We start from the raw sequence: 23,236 nt of genomic DNA on the forward strand, positions 1-23,236 counted from the left end.
AGCGTGCGACTTTGAATCCGGAGGTCGCGACCTTTGAACCGGAGGTTTGAACCCCGGCTCGTACCAATGAGCCTTTCGGAACTTATGTGCGAAATGTCATTTGATATTTGCCAGTCGCTTTTCGGTGAAGGAAAACATCAGCCTTGTTACCCTTTGAGTTGGAAGGTCAGATGGCAGTCGCTTTCGTAAAACTAGTGCCTACGCCAAATCTTGGGGTAACGCAAGGAGGAGGAGGAATTACCAGTCTTGTCCCCTTTACCTTATAGTTACCCCACCCCACCTGTCTCCAATGACCCCACTTGACGGTATCTCCGTCTTTTATATTTAGAACTACAATGTTTCAATAAAATTGTTGGAGGTCGGAATATTACCAATTCATTTAGGTGCCATAAAAATCGAGATATCGTGAAAATGTACATTTTTTAAATTAAAACTACTCTCACTGTTATGGTCTTAATTCACAGAATTAAAATGTGATCGTGCTAAAATTCAATTACCTAAGGACTAGCTAATATTATCAGACTTATAAGTAAAATGCGCTCTTTTAGAGCTGCTTTACCATCATAGACAAAGAAATAATAGTAATAATAGCTTTCTACAAAAAAACATTGGAAAATAGAAATACACTCTTTTTTTGGGCCGTCGTGTAAAAATGCAGGGTAGACGTTTCAAAAATTTGTGTAAACCTCCTTCTTGACCATATCTTCATTAAGACAGCGATACATATTTTTGGCACCAAATCCGTGTTCAATACCGCAACTAAATGTTTTGTCCTGGTACAGCGCCATCTACATTTTAAGTATTCAGAATTGCATGCAGTGATAAAATTAAAAAGTAAATGTTGTTACTAGTACAATGTTAAACAAAGGACAGCGAACTACTTTTATAAATTTCTTTGCCTTAATTCATTTCGATTGCCCCATATTGTGCGTATTAGATATTTCTTTGTCTATCATGCTTTTAGTCACACAATCAAATTACTTACAGTAACCACACAATAACTTTTAAACACACGCTCAAAACGCGGTTCGTAATTTTTAAACAAAATTTAAGTAACGATTTTCGACTAATATGAGGCCATTTACAATAATAAATAAAGAAATAGGAAGAATTTTAGCTAATTAATAAATACTACTCACAGTCAGTACTATTTTACTGAACACGTGTGACAAAGAAAGCAATTCTCGTTGTTAGTACGAAAAATATCGTCGTAATGCCCTCGCCGGTGACAAAGCACCATTGACTGAATTGTGTAAACTTAATCTCTAAGTTTATATTCATAAAATAGGACCTAAAATTGTAAAAAGTAGTGTGACTTAAAATCTCCTGAGGATCGGTTGAATTTTAAATATAATACCTAAGTAGGTACCTATCTGAAAAATGTGGTTGAATTTCTACTGTTCCGAAATCGAACAAAACAAAAGAAATTTAACATTATTTCCCTTAAAAATAATTTAAATTCCATTGAAGTCATTAATCTTATCTACGGATCTCACGAGGATAAACGCCACAATAATTTAAACACACTATATCACACACTTAAACAACCACTTTGTGACCATGTTTTTTTTTAGTTACCATCACGTCTCTTGTTCCACCAAAGCCGCCGTCGAAAGCGAGATCTGTTGCGTTCTCAGCGGCTTCCTACAGACCGCTTTGACACACGGGGCTAGTAGGTACACTAACACCCCAGCAGCTATTATAGAGATCGCGCACAGGGCCCACTGCGCCGCGCGAATAGAGACCGCGGTCTCGGAGACCGGGCGACGTAGTTGGCACGAGTCTATGAGGGATGTCGACGCGTTGTAAGGGCCGGTGATGCGAGCGTTGGAGCCGCAGTTTGAAGTTTGCCAGCCGATCCAGCCGGCTGATCTATTGAATAGTACCTGAAATCGATAAGATACATTTTTGTTAGTGGCCGGCCGAAGTATAGAGTTTCAGATGAAAGGGCTTTCAATACCAAAAAATTGAATTTTAATACCAACGACTTTTCGGGCTAGTCAAATCAAAACTCGTATTGTTTTCGATAGTAGGTAGTCTACCGGTTTTCTAGAGTAAAAACGAAAGCTTTCATTTAGAGAGTCAAAATCTGGTTTCCGCCGGCCAATATATTGACTCGTAGTCCTTGTTGTATTCTTATTAGGCACTTAAGCTCCGTTCTAAATGTCTAGTTTGAGTTACCTGCAGTCCCTCCATGGCGGTGTATCCCAGCACGGTCTCGGGGCCCGCCTCGAGCCCCAGCTTGTAGCACACAAAGTCCGTCCCTGCTTCGCCCGTCGACACCACTCGCATATATGTCTAATAAAACAGAAATGTATAGGTAATATTTTGAAAACCGTAGTTAAACTGGACTATATATTTTACAACTTACACAAGACAACTATAAACGTAGATCAAAGTCATTATGGGCCTCAATTTCCTTCGAAATTAATTAAAACTTAAAACCTTATTGCGCCTGATATAAGGCTTGTGATACATATACTAATAGTACAAGACACGATTCCCTGCACTGTACTAGACCGAACTACTCCCAAATGATTCTGCTCTCTAATACATTTAGTACACTCACACAACAGAATGGGAGGAAAAGGAGCGAAGAGCCGAGAAGTGACAATGACAGCAAAGCGATCCGTGTGACCCGACCGCAACCGAACTACAACCGACTGACTCGGACCGAGAGCGCGCGAAAACGGCCAATCAGCTCTCGACTAGTACGAGCGAGCGTTACTGTACGCCGTATGCACAATTTGTCTCTCGCTCTGTCGGTGTACTAAATGTCTTAAAAGAACGAACAAGTACACTTCGGAGATCGTACTAGTTGGTAACGATCTTTTCAGTGAACGAGCAGGCACAACTCTACCTCAGATGTTGCTGTTCCTTTTATACAAAATTTCGTCCTGAACAGTTCAGCAACCAAATTCAAAACAAGTACCTAGGTATTTACCTAATAGGCCCAAACCTAGCCTAGATAGCAGTGGCGGCTGGTGAAAATTTCTGCTAAGTAAAACTGAGCAAAAACAAACCTTTCTTTACATTAGGTACTTTACTAGTAATCAATTTTAGGCAAGTCTGTGGGAATCGGCTTGTATGGATCAGCCGCTGCTGCTAGATAGACACATGATTAAGGTTTGGATCTCGCACAGGGTCCAATAATTTGAAACATTAGGTAGGTAAAGTTACCTGCGGCGGTATTTCGAGTGTGAAATACTGGTTGTCCGCGTCGACGCTAAGCAAGTCGATCGCGATCCACGGGAGCGACCACTCCTGCGGCTGCGGCCAGCAACCCGCCTGAAAACGTTTTAAATATATACATATTTTCCATATTACAGTCGCCATCAAATATATCGGAGCTGCCAAATACCGAACCACGCTTCTATTGTCAATACGTTAAGTAATAATTGTTCCAAAGTTAAGTTTTGAGAACATTGGTATCTCCGATATGCATAATTGCATATCTGATGAAGTGACTGTACCTGTCCAAGTATATCCATGTTAAATATTTAGTAAATATTTCAGTTACAGTTACCACTTTAAAAAATAATAAAATTTGTTTATTTCAGGCAGAGCCCGTATAATATTAGTAGTAACATATAATATATATATAACACTTAAGCTATATTAGTGACTTAAAATTAACATTACATATTTATTTTAATTCTAATCACTATTTTTAATTTTAATATCTGCTGCCCTCAGGGACACACGGTAAACACTGGAACGTCATAGCTTAACTATTAATAAAATTGTCCAGTATAAAGTGAGCTAGAAGTGGATCAACAATTAAAGTCCGTGACCGTACGCTCGCATGCGTTCTTATCCAGTATCCCAAATATATTCCGCTTTGTGAAACTAATTGCTCCATGAATGGTTTTATAAGAGTAATGAGAATTATCTTACCTCACCATGGTACCAAAATTCGTCTGAAATCACATTTATCTTAGAAACTGCATTCCTTATTTGGCCAACAATCTGTAAAAATATAAATACATTCTCCACTTAATAATTCAACAAATATTCAAAATTATAAATAGGTGGAATAAGACAAAGTAGGTATACTCCAGTGGTTTTGGCACCAGTTTTAAATAATTTGCTTGTAAGCTTGATATCTTCTTCTATATTATGATAATCTTTAGTAATTTTAACTTGACTTAAATCAAGCATACCATACCTCTCTAAAAACAGTGTCAGGCAACCGAATGTTCGTAGTGCCGCTATCCACTATGCTCTTCTCTTCATTAAGTTTCAAGCATATCTCATTATCGATATCTGTCCCAGTACTTTGTGTAGGAGCCGAGTTATTATTATTAGTATTGATGACTCGTACAGACAACACGCCCACTTCGTACCAGCGCTGACGGAGAACAGGTGTTTGGTATGATTGGTTGGTATTTTTGTTTTCTGTGGCATCATCTAAAAAGAACAAAAATGTTACATCATAAAAATATTAGAGAAAGATCAAAAATCTCGAGCATAGGGCCGAGACAGAATGCCAAATGTTTGTACCGTGGCTATTAAATGATATGTTATTAGATTGTTAATTTGTTTCTGTGGCAATAAAGAAATTTCAATTTCAAAATTTCAATTTCAATTTATATATTTCGATCACTCTTCCATATTTGTGGACAGAGACTCGTGTGATACAGTGCAAACAATTGGCATTTTGTCTAAGCACCAAAATTCTACTTTTGTTGACATTTAAGACAGCCTTCTTTTTATAAAACATTAAGAAAACCCAACTAATGCAAGGCAGATTTCCAATCTTAACTTACCAAGCATTTTGAAATTCCCATAATGAGTTGCATTAGTAGCATTTAGAACCCCACACAGCTTGAGTTGGAAGGAAATAGGTTTCTTGAGAGTGCGGTCCACGGAGTCTAACCAGGACTCGACCACAACATTCTCACCCCAAGCTCCCACAGGTAGGTATGCCAGGCCTAGAAGACCCTACACACAAATCTTAAATTACATTACTACTTATTAATAGATAACTAAAAAGAATTAAAAAACAGAGGCCAAAAATTGTAAAAATTTCATTAAAAAAAAAATTACGTTCATTTTTCGACAAAACATTTTGCAGATATTCTTTTTAGTAGGTATAGAAATTACGATAAAGTATCTGCTGTGCTTTGATGTTGTATTTTACCAATAAACAGTTCCTTCATTCTTAAAACTTTGTAATTTTTCAACAATTAACAATAGTTTTTATATCTAAAACTTCAAGAGTTAAAATGATGATTTTAGATGTTTTACAAACAAAGTTAAGTAATTAGTATCAAAATATCATTTATTATCTAAGATATACCTGCCACCCAGACCCATTCATGAAGAATTTATGGCTTTCGGTAATAAGCGCCAAGTCTGTTCTCACTTCGGGGATGTTAGACAGTGATGGGAACTGCACCCAATCTGAAGCCAGGTGCCCAACCCACATCCCTTGGGAGTATTTAGCCTGTACCTGTAATATTAAACAAAAAATAGTGGAACTTTGTGAAACCTTATTGCTAATATGACAACTCACTTCCTTGCTCAGTCTTAGCACCCATACTTTAAAAAGAATACATTTATATAAATAGTAATAACATATAAAACCATACTTGTTTGCCACTGTCCCAAATAGTAGTAGACTCATTTGCCTTGAAGAATGACTTGCCCCCTTGACGAACTTGCGATGCTATAGCCAATGTAGTGCTGCCTGTATCGACTAGTAAATTAAACTGAAAGGACATGACATAATTGTACTGTGATTTTACATTTTCAATTCAATAACACTTATTTTTTATACAGTTCAAATACAAATACAGCTTTAGCTTTACTTCATTTTATTTACCTTTTGTGGTGGATGACCTAAGTTGACTTCTACAGAATATGCTTGACCTGCGTCTCCGAAGAGATTGAACTCTTCACCAAGTGTATAACTCAAAGAAACGAGCACCAGAAAACCGTAAACTGTATTTCGCATCATCTTTGCACTAATTGAACATAATCTCATGAAATATCGAATGAGAGGTCTCAGTCCCCTCTTCTTAAGTTATAGAGCATAATTTAATTAATTTGTACACCATATTAAACGCTAACAAAGACCCAAAATCACCGTGGACTTTGTTTATTTATAGAAATTATAGCACAAATCCCTGTGCCAAACCAAACTCCCTAAGTGTTTTGACAGTTGACGTTTAGCTTGTAGTTTCAAAATTGATTTATGGCAACATTAGTCTTACAGTCATTGGGCTCCATAGACCTTGTGACAATAACAAAGTGATTTTAAATTACATTTACATAAATATGATCAATTTAATGCAGTCTTTTTAACTCAGTTGACGACAATGTATTGAATTTCGCATTCGATTTGTCCGAGTCACAACTCATAGTTTTTTTGACGTGATAACGTCTAATAACTCGTTACTACGGGCAGCATGCACGAAAAAGATGACGCCATTGTCCCGTTTCCCAATATAGCTTAAGCGCCATCTATTGGCGCGCGTCGGAACTAAGCGGCTGATCGATGCGCTCGGTATGGTTGTAGCGTGTGGCCTGAGTAAAGCACCACAGCTGCGACAGATGGCGCGCCCGTGTTTATTATTTTTGAGTGTTTGTAATTTAAAAACATGAAAGATTGCATTAAAATAAGCATCTTTTATAGAATGAAGTTGTTTGAAAAACCTACTTATTTAGGAGTTAGAGCAGTACGAAGTTGCGAATTTTCCCATAGTATTTACCAAGAATTTTATATATATCTCTGGATAGTGCGTGCCGACCAATGAGTTGAAGCCAGGTTCATTCACCTTTACTCCTATGTTCTATCTCATTCCAACACTGTGATGTATTGCCAGATAAGTTAATAAAAAAAAACGTATAAAACATTCTTCAATCAAATTGACTTACTTTTCTTTGTATTATACAAAAAAAAACTCAATCAAAAACCTTATTTCTCCGGTATTTACCTCCTGCGTACTATGGGAACACTAATAATAAAAAAATATGCCCGATATGTCAGAATTGTCAAAATTCATTCACCGATTCAGAGATTTATTTTGCAAAATAAACGTTTTTCGACGATTTACTTAAGTTCTGAGCTATGTATTGCATAGTGAACCATTGTGGAAGTAAATGGAAACCGAAATCCGACGTAAAATTTCACAAGTAAGTACTTATTTTACCAAAATGTTCATAAACCTCACTGGCAATAAATTTTCTTCTATTTTGCTTGTAATCTTGGTTAGTTCTTATCATTATATTGTTTTCATTGTCTCAAATTATATCAAAATTCCCACGAATAGGTTTAGAACGATAAATATGACCTTTAAAGAAAAATAATGCTATGTGTGGTTTTACGACTAGGGTGACCAATCTTTTTTCTTGCATGGTATTTACTCTTATTGTTCCAAACTCTGGGGAATAAGTTTGGAACAAAAAGAATTAAAACAATTGCCTGAATTCATCTCCAAAGATTTATCACTATAACTGCTATCATTATAACTCAATCTGTACAAACGTCAGTCAAGCAAAGGAATGATTCATACCTTTGGTTAGCAGTGGCTACACTGCATGTATGGAATGACTGTTAGAGCCTTTCTCTAACCGCTGTCCTCGTTGCCTCCACACTGGTCAGCATGACTGGCATCTCAAGATCTGTATTAAAAAGGGGTAACTATGACTTACAAAGTCACTAAATTATCTCTATATAATATCACACATTTAGTTCTATGCAAGTATTATTACAAGGTTAATTTCATGTTATATTCTTTCCATTATAGGTTCTCAAATCTCACTGAAATCATTAATTCCAAGTTGCTTATTAAAGTTATCACAGTTCCAACTATTTCATCATCATCATCATTATCATTATCATGACCATTATCATTATCATGACCATTATCATTATCATGACCATTATCATTATCATGACCATTATCATTATCATGACCATTATCATGTTAGTTCCCTTTGAACTACATAAATGTAGTACTTAAATACATATGTAAAGTATCTCAAAGATACTTTCCAGTCACCATTATGGTGCATCAATATTCATACCAAAGTACTACACAAATAATGCAGTAAATCAGTAAACAAAGTCAATTTCTAACAACATTTGTCTTTCATTATAGTTGCTATTATCTCAACTAATGTATTGAGATATATCAACTTAATTCAGCATATTCAGGATACAAAATTCCATATATAATAGCCAAACTCAATATGAAAGCTTTGTAACCATTCTCTTACAAAGTACACTTCTCAAACATGTCTCTCATAAACACAACTAAGGCAAGTACATTAACACCACACATAGATCAACACATTACAGATTATTAGAGATATTTCATAAACAACAGAACACCTCTGTCGTACACATATTATCAAAGCCACTTATAGTTACATCATAGATGTTTCATAAGCCACAGAACCTCTCTGTGGTAACCACATTATCAAAGCCACTTTTAGGTAAATCATAGGTGTTTCATAAACCACATTATCATATCAGTAATTACTTTCATAAACATGAATTTAACCAACACATGAAAAACCCATAGGGAAATCAGGTAGTTCTTTCATCTGGCACATTACCAAATCCATCTTTATCAAATCATACATTTTCTTAGACACAATATACAAACTTAAAGCTATACATTTACATGGTATGTCACAACGCTCCACACTAGTGGCCAACGCCTGACAAATATCATTATTAGACCCAAAATGTGTATGAAGGTTCGTCAACCCTCTCAGAGTAGCGCTAGTCTGTACACATGCCCGAGGGCCCTTACAGTGATCACCATCTTGGGGGTCCTCCCAGAGGATGCGTGAACCCATGGCCTTCAGGTGTCAGCGGCCAGGTCTCACAAACTCACTGGCGTTTACCAAGGCCTGGGGCGCGACTCCAACCCCAGCCAAACTCATAACTTTCCTCATATTAAATAGATAGCACAATTACTAAGGCTGGACCGCACCCCCAGCCCCCGGTGGCGGTCATACCAGCATCAGGGCTACCCGATGCCTGGTCCCAAACTCGTTGGGGCCGCGCTGACTTACAGCCACGTTGGCTCTTTCCCGCATTCAACATGCGCCATTTTGTGATGCAATCATGTTAACTACATGATCTTTATATGCATAAACGTGTAACAACTCCCTGCCACACTCATTTCAATATATCATCCATAACGGAAACACCATCATCGTAAACTTTGTAATAATGCATAGCAATAATATTCAATCATGAAAAGTTAGTTTTAGGTTAAATATACGAGAACGTTTTGGGAGAATAACTCCTCTTTTATCAAGAGATAAAAAACACCACTTAGCTTTCTTTGGTGACTCAGCTCCCCTTGATGAGCACTGATTCGAATATTAATTTACATAATTAAATTCAACACGCCATAAAGTGACAAACAGGTTTTTACTGGTTTGAATGGAGGTTGTTTCGTTCAGTTGGTAGTGTTGCCAGGTAACTCGCGAAACGTCGCGACACACCCGACGACGAAAGTTTAATGAAAAGGAGTTAGTGTGAGCAACAAGTGGCGGGACCACTCTTTGATCTTCTCCAATTGCTTGGACCGCTGTTGCTCTCTTTTGTCTCTCATCTCTAGGCGTCACTGACTCTATGCCATCTTGTGCAAATCACTCTGACATATTTTCAGAGGTATACATGATTTCTGTTTCATTGATGCCTTCTACTTAAGCCTATATCCACCTTATTTTATCTCTGAGTACTTAGTATGTTATTATCCACTATCTCTTCCTTTGATCTATTTTCCATTATGTTTCACATCTTCTCTTTGAACCGGTATATCTACTTCTATATCAAGATCCATCACTTCTTCCTCATAGAATGTTTATCATTTAATATATCCTTTGCAGGATCCACAGACACCATTGATTCTCCTATCTCAAGGACACAAATGTGCTATATATCCTATAAATATAGTATTACCTAATTTGCTTTGGCCACTCTACATTGCCCATTTATTTCTGTAATTAATTTTGATATACGATCAACTTTCTGAGTCTCTCTGTTCTCTTGATTTTTTCTTAATTTGTACATACTATGTCACCAACACAACACGTGGTGCCACCTTAACTTGAACTCTCACTTGTTTATTCTTAACCTCTCACAATTCGAGAGACCCTCCCGCGCCAGAAAAAGAATTGTCAATCATCTGATTGCTCAGACATTTAGATGGGCTATATAACAAGAACTTCCGGACAATTTAAGTAGCCAAAAATGTAACTTTTCTATGTCACTTAACGGTCCTTTTGCCACATCAGCCGGATTCAATTTGGAGGGTATATTAACGCAGATCCAAGTTTCTGTTCTTTTACATTTCTTCTATCCCTTTTGTTACAAATAGTACAAGTAACTTGTTTGACTGCCACCTATAACAATCTGACTGTTATACTCTAATAAATGTTTACTTAGTCACTTTTTATTGGGAGATATCTTTTTACATATTATATTAATCTATTTTCTATTGAGGTGCCTCATAGTTCTAAACGGACATTTTTAAATCATCCTTGATTTCTTATGAGAGTCAGTCTATTTCAGTTAATACCTTTGCTGTATATATTATAGTTAGTATCTCTATGCACTATAGCAGAATATGCATTGACTAATGCGTCTGTGAAACCATATATTTGACAAGTTTCTTCCCTGGATATATTTCTAGGTAAGTATACCTACATATTTCTTTTACTACCTCTACACAGTTATATAGTTTTCCAGTATGTTACAATTTCTTTTAATAAGGTAGAGTTCCATCTAATATTTTTTATTTACCCATAAAGATTGTAAGAGCAATTTAGCTGGTTAAAAGATAGGCGCTGCAAGCCCACACGGATCATAGATGTAAGCTATGGTATTTAGTATTTCTCTTTTGGTAAAAGTATTTTTGTTAGATTTGTTCTTAATTTAAGTATCTTTGCACATATCACAAACCAAACCTAAGGTTTTTACTGTGCCTTTATTGTTTATTTCTGGAATTTTCCAGATCCATAGGATTCGTATCCATAGAATCCGTTTTGTTAATGTTCTATAGCCATAAAATCTAGTCACATCTCTTATCCTTTTCATTTCGTCCGATTTATAAGAAAGCCTTTTCTATATCAGCTATTTGTTATTCTATGACATCTGAACTTGACCACGAGTTGGAGGAGATCTTTTAGCATCAGAGGGCCATGATAATTATAGACTCAATCAAGCTTTTACCTTCTCTACCCTCTGCTGAAACGTTGTACAGTTCTCATGGCCTTTCCACTCAAGGAAATTCCATGGTGGGCCAAATTAATCTACCTGGCTGTGATTAGGGACAAACTCTATAATCTCTTTATTCAATCGGTCTCATGGGATTTTTTCATAAATGAGCAGTGCGACTCTCTATTGCAGGTAGACCCGTAGGGTACTCATTACACAACTAGCCAACCGTATAGCGGTTGTTAATAATAGTAGTGGTCTCGTTAATTATTAATAGTTTCTTCGTCTCTATCCGTGCTAGAAGTATCTGTGATACTAATGGATTCTAGTTCTTTTCTAGTTCTAGTACTTTTACATTTCCTAACATCTAAAGTAGGGTCAGGTTTTGTTAATTTATTCTCATACAGAGTCTGAAAGTAAGTTAAAACCATCAGGTCATTTTGTCTTTATGATCAGGTTTTCCTGATAAGATCTAGCCTAATATAGATTTTCTGAAAATTCTGTTTCTCAGTATTCATAAAGAATAATAATAATAAATGACCGGGCTCGAAAGACCCGAGAATTTTAAACGGAGATGCAAATAATAATAATAATGAAAGAAAGAAATAAAGAGGAATAATAATCTCTTCTTATAAGTATGTCAATACGATCTGACAAAGGGTTATCATCTACTAAATTTATCCTTTTATTGTAATTGCTCACATATGTAAGCAGATCTTCTCTGGGACATGATACACTTGGTGTAATTGCTGGTACCATATTGGTAAACAATAATCTTAATACCTATATTTTCAAGCAAATTCTAATCAGTTTACTTTTAATTTCCTTTTGTTGCTCAGTTTCAAATATGAAAATAAATAGGCCAATTTTCTGTTCTGTGCTTAAATATAATTTATTTTCAATTCTTTGTGTCATATAACTTCTTTGAGAACTACTGTCCCTCAATAAGTGACATTTATTTCTTGACAATTCCATTCCTTTTTATAGCAGACAATGCAGCTGTTTGTAAAACAGTGGTTCCTTCTCTGTGTATGTGTAAGGTGTTGACAGGTTTTATTTACTATTTGAAAATCATAGCTTCGGACACAAGGCCTTGCAAGGTATTGCAATAAACGCATTTGAGATTTTGATTATATTCTTTTCTCTATGTCTTCCTTTAACACAAATATAGCAGCTGTTTGTTAATTTCTTATACGGTTTTTTATGACCTCATAGATAAGGCAAAATCACTGTAATAATACATACATACATACAATCACGCCTGTATCCCATAAAGGGGTAGGCAGAGCACACGAAACCACTAAAGCTTCAGGGCCACTCCCGGCAATAAGGGGTTAAAAGAAAATAAAACCGTGGCATTGCAGCGACAGGCCGCCAACCTCTCGCCCACACCACAATTCAACCCACATCCCACAGTCGCCCTCCACGACACCCACGGGAAGAAAGGGGGCGGTGAAATTCTCAACCCGTCACCACACAGGCAGGCTGTAATAATTGTTTTCACAATTTTCTAGCTTTCCATTTAAGTTGATATTTTATATTTTCACTTTTGGTGTCATAAGGCCTCTTTAAAAAAGGAGAGCCTAAATTTTAATAGGTGATGAAGTATAGATAACCAACCTTAGTTATCAGATTGCTGTCGATATACTCAAAAATAGGTATGAAAACCCAAGCAAGTGGTTAATATCCATTATGCCACTCTATACAGAGTGAAAGGTTTGAAGATTGGCGCAAGACCATAAATGAGATCCAATAACATCTCATATTCTTAACAGTCATTAGGGAAATATTGATCATCATCACTTGAGGTTCATACTCCTAGAAAAGTTTCCAGAATATATAATATATGAAGTGAAACTAAGTAAGTTTAAATCTACTCAAGAACTTAGAAAACAACTTGATATTGTTATAATGGCAAGAGAATCTCTCTCTCTCCTTTCGAGGTCACATGAAAATTAACAAAACTGAAGAAGTTCAATTTAGTACTGAGGTCCTCCATACCTCCTTTAGGTATATTAATTTATCAACATCACATCAGTCCCACTGACTTATACAAGAATGAAACTGGTCCCATCAAGGGGTACCAGTCCAATACATTTCCCTTAAACTTGTGGAGTATAAACTCAGATAATTTGCTTCGCTTATTAACCCGTAGTTTACTTAATTGTATGTTAGACACCTTTATATTAAATTGTAGAATTAAGGCATTTTCAAATTCAGCTAGTACTTCTTCACTTCCGAGCTGTGAGGTAGGTAGTCACTTTAGAAATTTCATTGGTACTTGTTTGTTTACAATTTTAAAATACTGATAAAGTTCAGTATTTAACCGGTTTATTATAGTGTGTAATTTTTGATGAAATGATGACGCTTTGTTCTGATTTGTTTTTAACTCATGGTATTAGTGCACTTGGTGTCAGTGGTTAACTTCTCTATATTACTAACAAATGTGGATACTTGGTCAAGCAGGCTTTGTTAATATGGGCATAAAATGGTTGATTCCAATAAGAAGTATTTTAAATGACGTCAATTATGCGGTTGTTTCGTAGTTAATCTTCAGAGTATGGGTTTCTACTAAGAAACGATAAAGAGAATTTTTATGTGATTAAATTGCAAATGATGAATCATCAATATTTCAATTTTATGTGACGTCAAACAGCGCGATTCACAATAACACTATAATGATGAGTATACTCAGTGCGTAAAGATATTTTGAGATGAACACACTCGTACAATACAAATTCGCGTGGAATTTCATTTATCATTTGCCAAAAGATGCAAAACTGAACATGTACAAAACGCCTTTATCATTCATATCCCCTGACTTTAAAGTAGTTAAAAGCTTTTACAACACTCACCGAGTCTTTCAACATTTTGCCCCAAGGGCGTTCATATCGCCACAAGGGCGTCCTTGCTAGGGATTAAACCCCAAACCTCTTTGCTGTGCCTGCTTCCCAATGAGCCATAAAACCGAATGTCTGCATTGGGACCACAGTGGCTAGAATTAGCGTAGATTTATCCTGGTACTACCTCCCTGTGTAGAAACGGACTCCCCGTCATATTTTCAGGTAATCAGCAAGTAATTTCACTACCTTTGTTTATATAAACACATATTTTGCCGGTCACAATATTTACATTTACAATCCTTTAATGTCATATGTCAAAGACAGACGTTCGGAAATCGACTGTTTTTTATGCGTGTTTATCGATCACATCGATTTTTCATTTATGTTTTAAGAACCAATAATTACAGAAAGCAATTATTTGTCCTTTTATTTGTGTATTAATTTTGTTAATGTTTAACATATTTATTAATTTATAATAAGCATTTGAAAATAAAATGTTGTAAGTACTAACAAACCTCGTAAACTTGAGCTCTACAAACTTCGTAAACTTGTACTTATCAAACTTCGTAAACTTGCACCAATTGTCAACCTCACTTTGTCGAACAACAAACAAACATTCTTTATCAATATTTCTACACATAATTGGTATGAAGGGAAATCACAATAAAATAAGTATACAATTCGTACATTCATGCTTAAATAAAAGAGCAATATATCTTTATTATAACACACATAACGTAAATGCTATGCTGCCAATTTCTGTGTCCATCTCGTGGCTATCACTTCTACTCGACGCTAGATGACATTAATAATTTCAAATCAGCTTCTTCTAGTACCTGTTAAACCTATTTTTCGTTAAATTGATGAATGTAGAACACAAATAAATAATTTTAAATGATATGAATCACACATCCCATGAACTGACGTCTTTATGCAATTTCTCAGATACCATAATAGAATTTTAACAAATGAAATGTACTTTTAACTTTATTCTTTCTGTGATTTTGGCAGCGTCTCCCAGCCACTACCAAATATCCCAGACTAACTCAACCAATTTTGTTCCAAACTCTGGGGAATAAGTTTGGAACAAAAAGAATTAAAACAATTGCCTGAATTCATCTCCAAAGATTTATCACTATAACTGCTATCATTATAACTCAATCTGTACAAACGTCAGTCAAGCAAAGGAATGATTCATACCTTTGGTTAGCAGTGGCTACACTGCATGTATGGAATGACTGTTAGAGCCTTTCTCTAACCGCTGTCCTCGTTGCCTCCACACTGGTCAGCATGACTGGCATCTCAAGATCTGTATTAAAAAGGGGTAACTATGACTTACAAAGTCACTAAATTATCTCTATATAATATCACACATTTAGTTCTATGCAAGTATTATTACAAGGTTAATTTCATGTTATATTCTTTCCATTATAGGTTCTCAAATCTCACTGAAATCATTAATTCCAAGTTGCTTATTAAAGTTATCACAGTTCCAACTATTTCATCATCATCATCATTATCATTATCATGACCATTATCATTATCATGACCATTATCATTATCATGACCATTATCATTATCATGACCATTATCATTATCATGACCATTATCATGTTAGTTCCCTTTGAACTACATAAATGTAGTACTTAAATACATATGTAAAGTATCTCAAAGATACTTTCCAGTCACCATTATGGTGCATCAATATTCATACCAAAGTACTACACAAATAATGCAGTAAATCAGTAAACAAAGTCAATTTCTAACAACATTTGTCTTTCATTATAGTTGCTATTATCTCAACTAATGTATTGAGATATATCAACTTAATTCAGCATATTCAGGATACAAAATTCCATATATAATAGCCAAACTCAATATGAAAGCTTTGTAACCATTCTCTTACAAAGTACACTTCTCAAACATGTCTCTCATAAACACAACTAAGGCAAGTACATTAACACCACACATAGATCAACACATTACAGATTATTAGAGATATTTCATAAACAACAGAACACCTCTGTCGTACACATATTATCAAAGCCACTTATAGTTACATCATAGATGTTTCATAAGCCACAGAACCTCTCTGTGGTAACCACATTATCAAAGCCACTTTTAGGTAAATCATAGGTGTTTCATAAACCACATTATCATATCAGTAATTACTTTCATAAACATGAATTTAACCAACACATGAAAAACCCATAGGAAATCAGGTAGTTCTTTCATCTGGCACATTACCAAATCCATCTTTATCAAATCATACATTTTCTTAGACACAATATACAAACTTAAAGCTATACATTTACATGGTATGTCACAACGCTCCACACTAGTGGCCAACGCCTGACAAATATCATTATTAGACCCAAAATGTGTATGAAGGTTCGTCAACCCTCTCAGAGTAGCGCTAGTCTGTACACATGCCCGAGGGCCCTTACAGTGATCACCATCTTGGGGGTCCTCCCAGAGGATGCGTGAACCCATGGCCTTCAGGTGTCAGCGGCCAGGTCTCACAAACTCACTGGCGTTTACCAAGGCCTGGGGCGCGACTCCAACCCCAGCCAAACTCATAACTTTCCTCATATTAAATAGATAGCACAATTACTAAGGCTGGACCGCACCCCCAGCCCCCGGTGGCGGTCATACCAGCATCAGGGCTACCCGATGCCTGGTCCCAAACTCGTTGGGGCCGCGCTGACTTACAGCCACGTTGGCTCTTTCCCGCATTCAACATGCGCCATTTTGTGATGCAATCATGTTAACTACATGATCTTTATATGCATAAACGTGTAACAACTCCCTGCCACACTCATTTCAATATATCATCCATAACGGAAACACCATCATCGTAAACTTTGTAATAATGCATAGCAATAATATTCAATCATGAAAAGTTAGTTTTAGGTTAAATATACGAGAACGTTTTGGGAGAATAACTCCTCTTTTATCAAGAGATAAAAAACACCACTTAGCTTTCTTTGGTGACTCAGCTCCCCTTGATGAGCACTGATTCGAATATTAATTTACATAATTAAATTCAACACGCCATAAAGTGACAAACAGGTTTTTACTGGTTTGAATGGAGGTTGTTTCGTTCAGTTGGTAGTGTTGCCAGGTAACTCGCGAAACGTCGCGACACTTATTGAATGGAGCTAAATCTATCAACTTGGTACGGTTTCTATGTTCATAGTTCATATCACAGTATAATAATACCAACTTTATATAATTTATGTCTTTACAATTAACATGAATAATATTAAACTTTCCAGTGTTCCAAAAGATGAAGTGTCGCGACGTTTCGCGAGTTACCTGGCAACACTACCAACTGAACGAAACAACCTCCATTCAAACCAGTAAAAACCTGTTTGTCACTTTATGGCGTGTTGAATTTAATTATGTAAATTAATATTCGAGTCAGTGCTCATCGAAGGCTGAGTCATCAGGGAAAGCTAAGTGGTGTTTTTTATCTCTTGATAAAAGAGGAGTTATTCTCCCAAAACGTTCTCGTATATTTAACCTAAAACTAACTTTTCATGATTGAATATTATTGCTATGCATTATTACAAAGTTTACGATGATGGTGTTTCCGTTATGGATGATATATTGAAATGAGTGTGGCAGGGAGTTGTTACACGTTTATGCATATAAAGATCATGTAGTTAACATGATTGCATCACAAAATGGCGCATGTTGAATGCGGGAAAGAGCCAACGTGGCTGTAAGTCAGCGCGGCCCCAACGAGTTTGGGACCAGGCATCGGGTAGCCCTGATGCTGGTATGACCGCCACCGGGGGCTGGGGGTGCGGTCCAGCCTTAGTAATTGTGCTATCTATTTAATATGAGGAAAGTTATGAGTTAGGCTGGGGTTGGAGTCGCGCCCCAGGCCTTGGTAAACGCCAGTGAGTTTGTGAGACCTGGCCGCTGACACCTGAAGGCCATGGGTTCACGCATCCTCTGGGAGGACCCCCCAAGATGGTGATCACTGTAAGGGCCCTCGGGCATGTGTACAGACTAGCGCTACTCTGAGAGGGTTGACGAACCTTCATACACATTTTGGGTCTAATAATGATATTTGTCAGGCGTTGGCCACTAGTGTGGAGCGTTGTGACATACCATGTAAATGTATAGCTTTAAGTTTGTATATTGTGTCTAAGAAAATGTATGATTTGATAAAGATGGATTTGGTAATGTGCCAGATGAAAGAACTACCTGATTTCCCTATGGGTTTTTCATGTGTTGGTTAAATTCATGTTTATGAAAGTAATTACTGATATGATAATGTGGTTTATGAAACACCTATGATTTACCTAAAAGTGGCTTTGATAATGTGGTTACCACAGAGAGGTTCTGTGGCTTATGAAACATCTATGATGTAACTATAAGTGGCTTTGATAATATGTGTACGACAGAGGTGTTCTGTTGTTTATGAAATATCTCTAATAATCTGTAATGTGTTGATCTATGTGTGGTGTTAATGTACTTGCCTTAGTTGTGTTTATGAGAGACATGTTTGAGAAGTGTACTTTGTAAGAGAATGGTTACAAAGCTTTCATATTGAGTTTGGCTATTATATATGGAATTTTGTATCCTGAATATGCTGAATTAAGTTGATATATCTCAATACATTAGTTGAGATAATAGCAACTATAATGAAAGACAAATGTTGTTAGAAATTGACTTTGTTTACTGATTTACTGCATTATTTGTGTAGTACTTTGGTATGAATATTGATGCACCATAATGGTGACTGGAAAGTATCTTTGAGATACTTTACATATGTATTTAAGTACTACATTTATGTAGTTCAAAGGGAACTAACATGATAATGGTCATGATAATGATAATGGTCATGATAATGATAATGGTCATGATAATGATAATGGTCATGATAATGATAATGGTCATGATAATGATAATGATGATGATGATGAAATAGTTGGAACTGTGATAACTTTAATAAGCAACTTGGAATTAATGATTTCAGTGAGATTTGAGAACCTATAATGGAAAGAATATAACATGAAATTAACCTTGTAATAATACTTGCATAGAACTAAATGTGTGATATTATATAGAGATAATTTAGTGACTTTGTAAGTCATAGTTACCCCTTTTTAATACAGATCTTGAGATGCCAGTCATGCTGACCAGTGTGGAAGCAACGAGGACAGCGGTTAGAGAAAGGCTCTAACAGTCATTCCATACATGCAGTGTAGCCACTGCTAACCAAAGGTATGAATCATTCCTTTGCTTGACTGACGTTTGTACAGATTGAGTTATAATGATAGCAGTTATAGTGATAAACCTTTGGAGATGAATTCAGGCAATTGTTTTAATTCTTTTTGTTCCAAACTTATTCCCCAGAGTTTGGAACAAAATTGGTTGAGTTAGTCTGGGATATTTGGTAGTGGCTGGGGAGACGCTGCTAAAATCACAGAAAGAATAAAGTTAAAAGCACATTTCATTTGTTAAAATTCTATTATGGTATCTGAGAAATTGCATAAAGACGTCAGTTCATGGGATGTGTGATTCATATCATTTAAAATTATTTATTTGTGTTCTACATTCATCAATTTAACGAAAAATAGGTTTAACAGGTACTAGAAGAAGCTGATTTGAAATTATTAATGTCATCTAGCGTCGAGTAGAAGTGATAGCCACGAGATGGACACAGAAATTGGCAGCATAGCATTTACGTTATGTGTGTTATAATAAAGATATATTGCTCTTTTATTTAAGCATGAATGTACGAATTGTATACTTATTTTATTGTGATTTCCCTTCATACCAATTATGTGTAGAAATATTGATAAAGAATGTTTGTTTGTTGTTCGACAAAGTGAGGTTGACAATTGGTGCAAGTTTACGAAGTTTGATAAGTACAAGTTTACGAAGTTTGTAGAGCTCAAGTTTACGAGGTTTGTTAGTACTTACAACATTTTATTTTCAAATGCTTATTATAAATTAATAAATATGTTAAACATTAACAAAATTAATACACAAATAAAAGGACAAATAATTGCTTTCTGTAATTATTGGTTCTTAAAACATAAATGAAAAATCGATGTGATCGATAAACACGCATAAAAAACAGTCGATTTCCGAACGTCTGTCTTTGACATATGACATTAAAGGATTGTAAATGTAAATATTGTGACCGGCAAAATATGTGTTTATATAAACAAAGGTAGTGAAATTACTTGCTGATTACCTGAAAATATGACGGGGAGTCCGTTTCTACACAGGGAGGTAGTACCAGGATAAATCTACGCTAATTCTAGCCACTGTGGTCCCAATGCAGACATTCGGTTTTATGGCTCATTGGGAAGCAGGCACAGCAAAGAGGTTTGGGGTTTAATCCCTAGCAAGGACGCCCTTGTGGCGATATGAACGCCCTTGGGGCAAAATGTTGAAAGACTCGGTGAGTGTTGTAAAAGCTTTTAACTACTTTAAAGTCAGGGGATATGAATGATAAAGGCGTTTTGTACATGTTCAGTTTTGCATCTTTTGGCAAATGATAAATAATGAAATTCCACGCAAATTTGTGTTGTACGAATGTGTTCATCTAAAAATATCTTTACGCATTGAGTATAGGTACTCATCATTATATTTGTGTTATTGTGAATCGCGCTGTTTGACGTCACATAAAATTGAAATATTGATGATTCATCATTTGCAATTTAATCACATAAAAATTCTCTTTATCGTTTCTTAGTAGAAACCCATACTCTGAAGATTAACTACGAAACAACCGCATAATTGACGTCATTTAAAATACTTCTTATTGGAATCAACCATTTTATGCCCATATTAACAAAGCCTGCTTGACCAAGTATCCACATTTGTTAGTAATATAGAGAAGTTAACCACTGACACCAAGTGCACTAATACCATGAGTTAAAAACAAATCAGAACAAAGCGTCATCATTTCATCAAAAATTACACACTATAATAAACCGGTTAAATACTGAACTTTATCAGTATTTTAAAATTGTAAACAAACAAGTACCAATGAAATTTCTAAAGTGACTACCTACCTCACAGCTCGGAAGTGAAGAAGTACTAGCTGAATTTGAAAATGCCTTAATTCTACAATTTAATATAAAGGTGTCTAACATACAATTAAGTAAACTACGGGTTAATAAGCGAAGCAAATTATCTGAGTTTATACTCCACAAGTTTAAGGGAAATGTATTGGACTGGTACCCCTTGATGGGACCAGTTTCATTCTTGTATAAGTCAGTGGGACTGATGTGATGTTGATAAATTAATATACCTAAAGGAGGTATGGAGGACCTCAGTACTAAATTGAACTTCTTCAGTTTTGTTAATTTTCATGTGACCTCGAAAGGAGAGAGAGAGGATTCTCTTGCCATTATAACAATATCAAGTTGTTTTCTAAGTTCTTGAGTAGATTTAAACTTACTTAGTTTCACTTCATATATTATATATTCTGGAAACTTTTCTAGGAGTATGAACCTCAAGTGATGATGATCAATATTTCCCTAATGACTGTTAAGAATATGAGATGTTATTGGATCTCATTTATGGTCTTGCGCCAATCTTCAAACCTTTCACTCTGTATAGAGTGGCATAATGGATATTAACCACTTGCTTGGGTTTTCATACCTATTTTTGAGTATATCGACAGCAATCTGATAACTAAGGTTGGTTATCTATACTTCATCACCTATTAAAATTTAGGCTCTCCTTTTTTAAAGAGGCCTTATGACACCAAAAGTGAAAATATAAAATATCAACTTAAATGGAAAGCTAGAAAATTGTGAAAACAATTATTACAGCCTGCCTGTGTGGTGACGGGTTGAGAATTTCACCGCCCCCTTTCTTCCCGTGGGTGTCGTGGAGGGCGACTGTGGGATGTGGGTTGAATTGTGGTGTGGGCGAGAGGTTGGCGGCCTGTCGCTGCAATGCCACGGTTTTATTTTCTTTTAACCCCTTATTGCCGGGAGTGGCCCTGAAGCTTTAGTGGTTTCGTGTGCTCTGCCTACCCCTTTATGGGATACAGGCGTGATTGTATGTATGTATGTATTATTACAGTGATTTTGCCTTATCTATGAGGTCATAAAAAACCGTATAAGAAATTAACAAACAGCTGCTATATTTGTTTAAAGGAAGACATAAAGAAAAGAATATAATCAAAATCTCAAATGCGTTTATTGCAATATACAGGGAAAATTAACAAGGCCTTGTGTCCGAAGCTATGATTTTCAAATAGTAAATAAAACCTGTCAACACCTTACACATACACAGAGAAGGAACCACTGTTTTACAAACAGCTGCATTGTCTGCTATAAAAAGGAATGGAATTGTCAAGAAATAAATGTCACTTATTGAGGGACAGTAGTTCTCAAAGAAGTTATATGACACAAAGAATTGAAAATAAATTATATTTAAGCACAGAACAGAAAATTGGCCTATTTATTTTCATATTTGAAACTGAGCAACAAAAGGAAATTAAAAGTAAACTGATTAGAATTTGCTTGAAAATATAGGTATTAAGATTATTGTTTACCAATATGGTACCAGCAATTACACCAAGTGTATCATGTCCCAGAGAAGATCTGCTTACATATGTGAGCAATTACAATAAAAGGATAAATTTAGTAGATGATAACCCTTTGTCAGATCGTATTGACATACTTATAGGAAGAGATTATTATTATTATTTGCATCTCCGTTTCAAATTCTCGGGTCTTTCGAGCCCGCTCATTTATTATTATTATTATTCTTTATGAATACTGAGAAACAGAATTTTCAGAAAATCTATATTAGGCTAAATCTTATCAGGAAAACCTGATCATAAAGACAAAATGACCTGATGGTTTTAACTTACTTTCAGACTCTGTATGAGAATAAATTGACAAAACCTGACCCTACTTTAGATGTAGGAAATGTAAAAGTTGTGTGAGAACTAGAATCCATTATTATCACAGATACTTCTAGCACGGATAGAGACGAAGAAACTATTAATAATTAACGAGACCACTACTATTATTAACAACCGCTATACGGTTGGCTAGCTGTGTAATGAGTACCCTACGGGTCTACCTGCAATAGAGAGTCGCACTGCTCATTTATGAAAAAATCCCATGAGACCGATTGAATAAAGAGATTATAGAGTTTGTCCCTAATCACAGCCAGGTAGATTAATTTGGCCCACCATGGAATTTCCTTG

General features: G+C 35.8%; 1 protein-coding gene and 1 long non-coding RNA gene across 3 annotated transcripts; both read right to left on the bottom strand.

Annotated features, from left to right (window-relative positions):
* Window positions 1-109: 109 nt before the first annotated feature.
* Window positions 110-6,147, bottom strand: LOC125229712 (beta-secretase 1-like). Of its 2 annotated transcripts, XM_048134627.1 has the most exons (9): window positions 5,828-6,147; window positions 5,595-5,714; window positions 5,303-5,455; window positions 4,770-4,944; window positions 4,169-4,410; window positions 3,898-3,969; window positions 3,181-3,288; window positions 2,182-2,298; window positions 110-1,886 (listed from the first exon to the last, which is right to left on the bottom strand). In XM_048134627.1, the coding sequence occupies exons 1-9, from the start codon at window positions 5,987-5,989 to the stop codon at window positions 1,581-1,583; spliced, it is 1,455 nt and encodes a 484-aa protein (XP_047990584.1). In that variant the 5' UTR covers window positions 5,990-6,147; the 3' UTR covers window positions 110-1,580. The 2 variants fall into 2 exon arrangements, with proteins under 2 accessions (XP_047990584.1, XP_047990585.1); XM_048134628.1 differs by lacking the exon at window positions 5,595-5,714.
* A 1,373-nt stretch (window positions 6,148-7,520) lies between these two features.
* LOC125229730 lies at window positions 7,521-15,044 on the bottom strand. Its single transcript, XR_007177442.1, has 2 exons — window positions 14,044-15,044; window positions 7,521-7,629 (listed from the first exon to the last, which is right to left on the bottom strand). It is a non-coding gene; the product is annotated as an uncharacterized LOC125229730 (long non-coding RNA).
* Window positions 15,045-23,236: the final 8,192 nt, after the last annotated feature.

Source organism: Leguminivora glycinivorella, chromosome 9, assembly GCF_023078275.1.
Source record: "Leguminivora glycinivorella isolate SPB_JAAS2020 chromosome 9, LegGlyc_1.1, whole genome shotgun sequence".
In the NCBI taxonomy this organism is placed as follows: Eukaryota; Metazoa; Arthropoda; class Insecta; order Lepidoptera; family Tortricidae; genus Leguminivora; species Leguminivora glycinivorella.